The 10,678-nt window shown below is 34.4% G+C and overlaps 1 protein-coding gene across 2 annotated transcripts; it reads right to left on the reverse strand.

Annotated features, from left to right (window-relative positions):
* Positions 1-206: 206 nt before the first annotated feature.
* Positions 207-9,960, reverse strand: armc6 (armadillo repeat containing 6). Of its 2 annotated transcripts, none has more exons than XM_039661166.2 (8): positions 9,821-9,960; positions 9,327-9,461; positions 8,149-8,234; positions 7,460-8,027; positions 5,561-5,706; positions 3,799-3,930; positions 2,721-2,858; positions 207-841 (listed from the first exon to the last, which is right to left on the reverse strand). In XM_039661166.2, exons 2-8 carry the CDS (start codon positions 9,445-9,447, stop codon positions 629-631), a joined length of 1,404 nt encoding a protein of 467 aa, XP_039517100.2. In that variant the 5' UTR covers positions 9,448-9,461; positions 9,821-9,960; the 3' UTR covers positions 207-628. The 2 variants fall into 2 exon arrangements, with proteins under 2 accessions (XP_039517100.2, XP_039517099.2); XM_039661165.2 differs by having other exon boundaries at positions 9,753-9,864.
* Positions 9,961-10,678: the final 718 nt, after the last annotated feature.

Genomic DNA, 10,678 nt, shown 5'->3' on the forward strand with positions numbered 1-10,678 from the left:
TCTATGATCTAGTGGTTACAATAATAAATAAGACATAATACCTTTTTTTGCATGTGCCTTAAAGCATTTGAAACCTTATAACTGCTCCTTGCAGCTATTTTTGTTATTACAACAATAACCTATTTATTTTAGCGTACATTTTTGTAACAGAATGTTAAGCTGGCCACTGTAAGATAGTAAAGATGTGTCACATAAACATGCCAGTATTCCTCTAGAGCTGCTTGGTTTAATCAACAAACACAATCGGTTCTAGTACAGAGCATCCGGTACTGCAACACACACAATAGAGAAAACATTGGTCGTTGTTGTGTGCATGAAAGTGTGTTTTGGCATGAGCATCAAATGCACTGCAGTTAAAGCACACATGGGATACGGCACTAGATGACGGGCTTTACATTAAATATATTAAGGGTTAAATGCAATCCACATCATCTCAAATGAATCCAGTGGTCATTCAAAGTTAAAAAAAACATTGTGTAAACTATAAATAGCTGCAATTACGTTTAGACAATTGTAAATTGAAATGCATCTTATGCACGTGGTCTTCAATTCTGTCTGATCACATGACCTCCACAGTTGATTTAATGGTGATTGTTTGAGTGTAGCAGACGTTTGATAACGCGTCGGTTCAGTGACTGAGGCTTCCCTTCTGCCCCGTCCAGAGCTCCCGCAGCTCCACCTGACAGCCGAGGTCTCTGAGAGCGGCTCGACCCACGTCACCGCAGTCCCGGTGGGCCGCCAGAGCCTGCGAGATCAGCGCCTCCGCTCCCATCTCCAGGATGGGCTGAGTGTAGTCACGCGAGCGGGCCACCAGGTTCCTCAACAGCATGCAGGACTGTTTCTGAAACAGCAGGAGACACCACATTACAGCCAACACGGTTTCATTAAACAATACTGAGTTCAAGTCCCCCTGTAGTCATTCATTTCATCTATTAAAACTCATCTCTGGTCACCGAAATTACATGTTTAAACATTTTTTCCTTAAAAATAAAATTCTTTGTGCCTTAAAATATCTTGAATGTAACCCGACACCCTTGCCTCATTTAGTATGCGTGGTTCTATGAATATGCAAATGAGCCCCGCCTCCACTCACTCAGAGATCCTCTGGTTGACGAGCACACGTTGATCTTATTGATTACAAGGTCGTTTGTGACGTCAGAAACACCAGCGATGTCAAAGCGTGTTTGCTTTTAGTTTCGACTTATGAACTTACACATGGTGTGTGTTAAAGCATATTAAAACACCACATACACACATAAACAACATTAAAAGCTGGATTTACACCACAAACTTTAAGAAAAATAAAACAAAGGGGACAAAAGTACTTGCCAGAAGGGCTTCAAATGGGTTTAAAATATCTCTCAAGAAGCAATGTATGAAGTTTATTTTAAAAAATATATATATAGAATTATTAAAACATTTTGTTAATTTTTTTTTGTAATTTTGTTGTGTATTTATAATTAGTATTTTTCTAATTATATACTATTAATAATTAGTATTTTTTTCCATATCCATATTTTTATGAATTGTCTATTATTTATTAATTTATTTAGCTATATTAGTACATCATGTTTAACTAAATTAAAATGAGTTAATTTTTTATTTTAGTTGAAAAAAAAAAGAATTTAATTTTAGTTAAAGTTTGTTTTTATTTTCCTTTAACCAAAGTTTTTTTTTTATGGTTGTAGTTTACTATAATAACCCTGTCATAAAGTATTTTTAATTAAGTATTAATGTATGATAGGAAAATCAAACCACATCACATTTACAGAAAGAATTTTGGATGAAAAAAGTAAAAAAAAAAAAATTATTTAGTTATTTTTGTTACATAAATAAAACTAGTTGAAAATAGTTTTAATAGTTGAAACTAGCTGAAATAAAAGTTATTTTAATATTTAATTACATCAAGTTAAACTAAATGAAATAAAAGTAGCTGAAATAAATATTAAAATAACGTTAATTTCAGCTAGTATTATTTCTAAAATAACTAAGATTACATATTAAAATAACTTTAGTTATTATCGTACAAGTTAAACTAAACTAGCTGAAATGAAAATTATTTTAATATTCAATTTGAGTTATTTCGTACATCAAGTTAAACTAAATGAAATAAAATATAGCTTAAATATTAAAATAACTTATTTCTAAGAGAACTAAGAATACATATTAAAATAACTTTTTAGTTATTTTCGTACATGAAGTTAAACTAAATGAAATAATTCTAGCTGAAATAAAAGTTATTTTAATATTTAATTCTATTTAAAATAAGGTGATATTTCAGGTAACAGAAGTTATTTATGGTTTTGGTTTTAGGTTTAGTTAACTATTAAAAAGTACTCATGTGTTAAAATCCTTGTCTGAAAACGAACAACACTTAAAATTTGCAAAATTTTCAGGTATTTGGGATTTTTCGAAAAACCTACTTTTGCAGTCCTAGTTTTTTATTTTATTTTTTATTTGCATGAACATGAAGAGTTGAATGAAGTTGTTGTTGTTTGCACACAAACAGTATTCACTTCGTGTGATAAACTTAAGGTTGAGGGAGTATTTTAATGATGTATTTACTAACTTTCTTTTAAGCCTATGGAGGAGTGATCCAGCGCTCAGATGAAGAAGATGAACAAAGTCTTACGGGGTTGAACAACATGAGGGAGAGTCAACATGGGTGAACTATCCCTTTAAATTCAAAGCAAGTATTTTAGGATAAAAGCATCATTTACCTGCACATTAACGTTAGCGGGGTGATTCTTCATGGCCTGCAGGGCCGCCAGCGCGCCGCCACACTCCATGATGACTTTACAGTTGTTGGGTTTGCGGAGGGCGAGAACACACAGCGCCGCACATCCCTGCTCACACACCTGACCCAGCGACAGCAAAACACACGAGGAAACAACTGGGGTTATGAGAAGCTTCAGAGTTAGCGTAGATTAACAAGTGATCTTCAGCTGAATTAGTTAGTCACACAGTGTTTTTGTCAATTATAAATAATGTTTATGAAAATAACTGATTAGACATTTTTCTCTTCAATACTGTTGAAACAACGAACACAGCCGATAACTTAGTCTTTAAATTTGTTTGAAGCACAAATTGTTTTCAGATAAATGTATGAATATGCACTACTGTCGAAAGATTTGGGGTCAGAACACATATTTTTATTCAACAATGATTGATCAAAAGTGAATGTTACAAAAGCTTTTATCAAATAAATACTGTTTTTATTCATCAAGAAATCCTGCACAGAAATATAAACTGTTTTCAACACTGATAATAATCATAAAGTCATCAGATCCTCATATTAGAGTGATTTCTGAAGGATCATGTGACACTGAAGACTGGAGTAATGATGCTGAAAATCACAGGAATAAATTACATTTTAAAATATATTCACATAAAAAAATAGTTATTATAAATTGTAATAATATCTCACAATTTTTAATGTATTTTAGATCAAATAAATGTGGTCCTGGTGAGCAGAAGAGACTTTTTTAAAAATGTTAATGAATGTCTAACATACTTTTGAACTGTAGTAACACTCAAAATGTGAATCAATTAATTAGTCTCAACTTCCATGGTAATTAGCAGCATTTAATTATATATTAGATCTTCTTTAGGAGGCATTTTAAATACTGAATATTATCATCATCATCCTCAATTGTTTCTGGAAATAGCCCTTGTGTATCAAGCATTTGAAGTGGATCAAAAACGTTTTGAACAATACCGTTTGGTAATACCATACATTAATTTAGAGTTTAACAGGCATTCTGGATAATAATGTAATAATAGTGAGAGGACACACACCTGTGCATTGCCCATGTGACGGTTCATCGCCATCATGATGAGTTCCCCCCCGCCTGCATTCACGACAGCGTCTTTAACGTCATCATTTCCTGCGATGGCCTTCAGTGCGCTGAGCACCTGCTTCACGAGCTCCTGCGACACCGTACACAAACCATCAACAAGACAAAAACTCTCATCAGCCGTAACCCTTCTGAATTAAAATTGCGATTTGCAAATACGCCCAATGGAAACACGTCAATTTTGGCAAAACTTGAAAAGTTGTTACGCTCGCATGAGGCAATTCGAAAAATAACTATTTCACAAAACTGCAGTTTTTGTGCATTTACAGTCAGCTGACGGAGATGAGCCGGTGTGTTGGGACAGAAGACGAGATTAAACTCATAAAACAAACTCACTGCAAACAATGCTTTTCTTAGTATTTTTGTCTCGTTTCCATTCCAAATATCAAAATTTCTGGTAACACTTTACAATAAGGTTCGTTAGTTAACATTAGTTAACTGCATTAGTTAATATGAACTAATAATGAATAGCACATATACAGCATTTGTTAATCTTTGTTAATGTTATTTTCAACATTTACTAATACTTGATTAAAATCTTGTTAACATTAGTTAATGCACCGTGAACTAACATGAACAAACAATGAACAGCGGTATTTTCATGAACTAACATTAACAAAGATGAACAAATGCCGTAACAAATGTATTGCTCATGGTTAGTGCATGTTAGTAAATATACATTAACTAATGTTAACTAATGAACCTTATTGTAAAGTGTTACCAAATTTCTTAAATCAGGATGCATTACTAAAGTAGTAAAATGACATATTAAGTCTTGTTTTCTGTGTTTTGGCTTAAAAAAAAAAGAAAAGCAAAATGACCAGCCAATGGGGTAAAAACTGGGGTATTTTTCTCACCCCATTGGCAGATAATTTAGCTTTTTTTAAGCATCAACTCACTTAATTTTGATTAATTCCCCCGGGAAACGGACAAAATATCTTATGTAATTTTAATCATCTAGTTAGTAAATCCATCTTGATGTGGAAATCCATCAGTGCAAACTGTTCAAATGGCTTTAAACGACACCAGGCGATGAATAAGGGTCTTATCAAGCAAAACCATCCGTCAATGAATCAAATGACACGAAAAAAGATTTGTTCATTTTGATCAACGAGTTCGAACAGGAGAGTCATAAATGCGCATCACAGAACAGAGCAAGGCGAGCATTTGAGCTTATAAAACATAAACTTTGTTATTTATTTATTAAATGACTGCTCGTTTCACTAGATAAGACCCTTATTCATCGTCTGGTGTCGTTTAAAGCCCTTTGAAGCTGCACTGAAACTCTCATTTGGACCTTGAACCGTTTGGTCCCCATTGAAGTCCATTATATGGATTATAAATTATAAAAACCTTAATTTATTTTCGACTGAAGACAGAAAGACATGGACATCTTGGATGACATGGGGGCGAGTAAATTATCAGCAAAGTTTTTTTTTAAAGTGAACTACTCCTTTGGATAGTAACTTGGATAACACACACACACACACACACGTCTCCTTCCATTAATAATGGCCAGTGCGGTGGATGGGATATATATAAACCTACCAACCTCTGTCGCCATGATTTCTGGAATACATACACCGTAATTTCGCAATAGTTTTTTGTCGACATTTAGAAGAAAACAAAAAAAAAAAATGCAAAAGTTTTGCGCAAATCTGTAATGGAAACGCTGCTGTGAGACTGAAGATGCAGTGGCTCACCGGACTATCTAGCCCGTCCGCCAGGAGTGTGATCATGAAGTTCAGGCCGCCGAGGTCCACGATGTCCTGACAGAACTCGTTTCTCACGGCCAGACGGGACAGAGCGGCGCACAGTTCACTGAGAACTGAGGTGTTTTCTGAGTGAGCTGAGATCAGAAGACATAAACATCAACATCATCATCATCATCGTTCATTCATAAACTAACATACACTGGCGTTCAATTAAGATTTTTAATGTTTTTGAAGGAACTCTTGTGTTCGACAAGGCTGCATTTATTTGATCAAAAATACTGTAAAAACAGTGAAAGATTATTTGAATTTGAAAAATAGCTGTTTTCTATGTGAATAAATGTTAAAGTGTAATTTATTCCTGTGATTTTCAGCATTATTACTCCAGTCTTCAGAGTCACATGATCCATCAGAAATCACTCTAATATGAGGATCTGATGATCAAGAAACATTTATGATTATTATCAATGTTGAAAAAGGTCAGGTTGCCTTATATTTTCAAGGAATGATACACCACCGTTCAAAAATGTGGAGTGAAAGTTAAAAAAATTACTTTTATTCATTAAATGAAACACTAAAATCATCAAAAGTGACAGTAAAAGACATTTATAATGTTACAAATTTCGATTTAAAATAAATTTGTTCATCAAAATATCCTGAAAAACAAAATGTTGCATGAGTTCCACAAAAATATGAGGCTGTTTTCAACACTGAAATTAATCATAAATGTTTCTTGAGTTTCTTCATCATATTAGAGTGATTTCTGAAGGATCATGTGACACTGAAGACTGGAGTAATGATGCTGAAAATCACAGGAATAAATTACACTTTAATACATATATTCACATATAAAACATCTATTTTAAATTGTAATAATATTTCACTTTTTTTTACTGTGCTTTTAAATAAAATAAGTGCAGCCTTAGAGATTTTCTTCAAAAACATTAAAAAAATCTTAGTAGTGTATATGCAGATATTCTTTGCCCGGTCGTTACACTAAAAATATTTGTAACACTTTACAATAAGGTTTGTTAATTAACACTAGTTAACATGAACTAGTAATGAACTGCATGTATACAGCATTTATTAATCGTTGTTAACGTTAATTTCACCATTTACTAATACTTCATTAAAATCTTGTTAAAATGTGAACTAACATTAAAGGAGTAGTTCACTTTAAAAAAAAAACTTTTGCTGATAATTTACTCACCCCCATGTCATCCAAGATGTCCATGTCTTTCTTTCTTCAGTCGAAAAGAAATTAAGGTTTTTGATAAAAACATTCCAGGATTTTCTCCATATAATGGACTTCAATGGGGTCCAAACGGTTCAAGGTCCAAATGAGAGTTTCAGTGCAGCTTCAAAGGGCTTTAAACGACACCAGACGACGAATAAGGGTCTTATCAAGGATTTGACTCAAAAAAAGATTTGTCATTTTGATGAACGAGTTCGAACAGGAGAGTCACGAATGCGCATCACAGAAGAGCAAGGCGAGCATTTGAGCTTATAAAACTTAAACTTTTTTATTTATTTTTGAAATGATCGCTCGTTTCGCATGATAAGACCCTTATTCATCGTCTGGAATCGTTTAAAGCCCTTTGAAGCTGCACTGAAACTCTCATTTGGACCATGAACCGTTTGGACCCCATTGAAGTCCATTATATGGAGAAAATCCTGGAATGTTTTCATCAAAAACCGACTGGGCAAAGAAAGACATGGACATCTTGGATGACATGGGGGTGAGTAAATCATCAGCAAAAGTTTTTTTAAAGTGAACTACTCCTTTAACAAACAATGAACCGCTGTATTTTTATTAACTAACATTAACAAAGATTAACAAATATAGTAACCAAGTCATGTTACCAATTTATTTATCATTGCATGCCTCACCTTTAGCAGCTTCAATAATGACTTTCAGTCCGTTCTGCTCCACCACGATCATCCTGGCGTGTTCATGAGCCTGTCCAAAGGGAACGCGCACGTCGTCGTCAAAGGTCATGACCCTGAGCGCGGCACAGGCCTCCCTCACGACCTCGGGATGTGCGATGTGGCGTGTGATGCTCTGGGTGAGCAGCGGCAGCACGCCCGCCTTCACCAAACCCTGCCTGTTGTTCTCGTGTTTCAGACAGACGTGGCGTACGATGCGGACACACAGGCCGGTGAGAGAGGCGTCCGTCTGGTGCGCAGTTAAAGCGCCGATCAGAAACTCTCGGCCCTCCACGTCCAGGAGATCCGGCTGGCCGTCTGTTAGCACTGAGAGAGCGGTAAGAGCAACGGAGAGCTCTTCTTTCTCTTCACCGGCTCTCCGGCAGCAAGCGAGGATTGTGGGATACGCCTCCTTTTCAGCGGCCAGGTATCGCTGTGCGAAGCTGAGAGAACACTGTTCGGTGAAGACTCTCAGATCCTCCCGGACAGGTGCGGACGGCGACACCAATGCCGTTTTGAGGGACTCTAAAGCCTGAAAATATGCCACCGGTTAAATAGAAGTGTAATGACAGGAATTTAAATAGAAAACATGCCAGTCTCTGTGGGAGTGAGGAGGTTAGTTTAGCTGCAAAACATCTCAAATGAAGATATACCTGGAGAACCTCGTGAGTTTGATTCTCTGCGTTTTCTTCAGAACAAACTTTCGGCACTGCTTTAACAATGAAGGTGAGATCCACACCTGTGAGGGACAAGCAAATCACTTCATTCACAATGTAATAGTGTGAAGTAGAAAAAGTTAAATCACTATTTTTTAGTTCACTTAAATAGTCATGCAATGACAAAATAGAATTTTTAAAAGTATATTCCATGTAGACCCGAAATTAATATGAGCCATGTGAGATACCAAGGTAAATGTTGTTTGAACTAGTTTTAGATGGAGTTCAGCATGTTGCACTGCAGTATGTGTGTGTATATTATTTTTATTTTTTACGTATAAATATGCATTCTTGTATATACATGCATGTATACCTCTGTGTACATGTTCATATATATGTCCACATGCATGCACATACATGTTCATTTATATGTCCACATGCATGCACATACATGTTCATTTATATGTCCACATGCAAGCATATATGTTCATAAATATGTCCACATGCATGCATATAAATGTTCATTTATATGTCCACATGCATGCATTTACATGTTCATTTATATGTCCACATGCATGCATATACATGTTCATTTATATTTCCACATGCATGCATATACATGTTCATTTATATTTCCACATGCATGCATATACATGTTCATTTATATGTCCACATGCATGCATATAGATGTTCATTTATATGTCAACATGCATGCATATACATGTTCATTTTTTTGTCCACATGCATGCATATACAAGTTCATTCATATGTCCACATGCATGCATATACATGTTCATTTATATGTCCACATGCATGCATATACATGTTCATATATGTGTCCACATGCATGCATATACAAGTTCATTTATATGTCCACATGCATATACATGTTCATATGTCCACATGCAAGCATATACATGTTCATATATATATCCACATGCATGCATATAGATATATATGATTTATATCTATCTATCTATCTATCTATCTATCTATCTATATATATATATATATATATATATATATATATATATATATATATATATATATATATATATATATAGCAGTGTACACAAAATAATTTAGCAGACACATTAAAAATAAAACTAAAAGCAGAGATGATTTGTTAAACAAGTTAGGAACTGAACCTCTACTGTAATTATTCCATAACTCACCCTGAGACTCAAACTGCTCGATGGCCTCTTTCAAAGCTTCGCTGCCGTCCATGTCAAACTCCTCAATGTTTTCTCTGACCACAGCATCAAAGGTCTCCTGAGTTATCCTGCGTTTCGCCATGACTGCATCAGATGCTAAATAAAACATCACAAAAAGGGTGCAGTTTCAGTTCAGTGCTTCTGTTTGACTATATTTTATAGTCTGTGTTTTAGACATGCACCATAATAATGCCATGGTATTCAGTAAAGTACATTCGAGAAACGTTAAATACCATTGTACATTTGGAAATCGTTTAATATTATTGTATCACAATCTGATTAACGTCGCTAACGTACCATTATACAGACGCGGTACACTGCAATCAAGCGTGAATAACACAAAAACATTGTTTATTTACATATAATACTCCCTGTATGTTACAGTACCTGAGAGTGACATTTATTAGTATCCAAAGCGATCTAAAAACAAAACTGATAATAATCCTGAAACTCACCAACACCCAACCTGGACCCTTATGATAAACCCACCCTGGAGATGAGAAGATGCAGTACGCAAACAGCGCAAGCGTAGAACAGCAACTAAACCCAACGGAATTTAACTGACGCAAACGCTCCGTGAATCCCTCCCTGCGTTGCGTTGTCTTTAATGTTGCTCGGGTGAGATCTGTGAGAGAAATAGGTTCCGCCTCAAAATATTTCTGAATTTTTTTACAAAGTGCTTGTTTCACAAGTAAAGAATTAAAATACGAATGAATAAATTGATTAATTAAAGAGTAACATAAAAGTAATGCAAAAGACACAAAATGTTAAGGAAACTGAAAATTGATAGCGTTTATTTTGTATGTATTTATTTTACAGCTATTTAATTATTTAAATATTAATATTTATTTGTTATATTTTGACATTTTTACATTCATGGATATGGCATTTATTTATTTATTATACAACTAACGTCCCATTTAATATGCATGAATGTGGCATTTATTTATTTACATATATATCGCACAACTAGCGTCATATTCAAACATTTAGATATTCATGGATGTAGTATTTATTTATTTACTTACAGTACTTAAATATTGTACAAATAGCGTCATGGATATGGCATTTATTTATGTATTTACTTACTTACTTAAATATCGTACAACCAGCGTCATATTTAAGCATCTGTATGGATGTGGCATTTATTTAGTTATTTATTTACTTAAATATTGCACAACTAGTGTCATATTTAAGCACTTATATGTGGATGAGGCATTTATTAATATATTTTAATTATTTATATTTTAAAAAAAAATCTTTATTTCAGCCATGCCATTTAACTGATAAATGATGTATTTCATATAATTTTA

Source organism: Pimephales promelas, chromosome 5, assembly GCF_988280905.1.
Source record: "Pimephales promelas chromosome 5, fPimPro1.hap1.1, whole genome shotgun sequence".
Taxonomy (NCBI): domain Eukaryota; kingdom Metazoa; phylum Chordata; class Actinopteri; order Cypriniformes; family Leuciscidae; genus Pimephales; species Pimephales promelas.

Excerpts from the sequence above, each read along its gene's own strand:
- armc6 (XM_039661165.2), bottom strand. Across the intron at positions 8,235-9,326 it reads CGAGCAGTTTGAGTCTCAGG|GTGTGGATCTCACCTTCATT; the intron begins GTGAGTTATGGA and ends TGTCCCTCACAG. Across the intron at positions 8,028-8,148 it reads AAACTCACGAGGTTCTCCAG|GCTTTAGAGTCCCTCAAAAC; the intron begins GTATATCTTCAT and ends GCATATTTTCAG.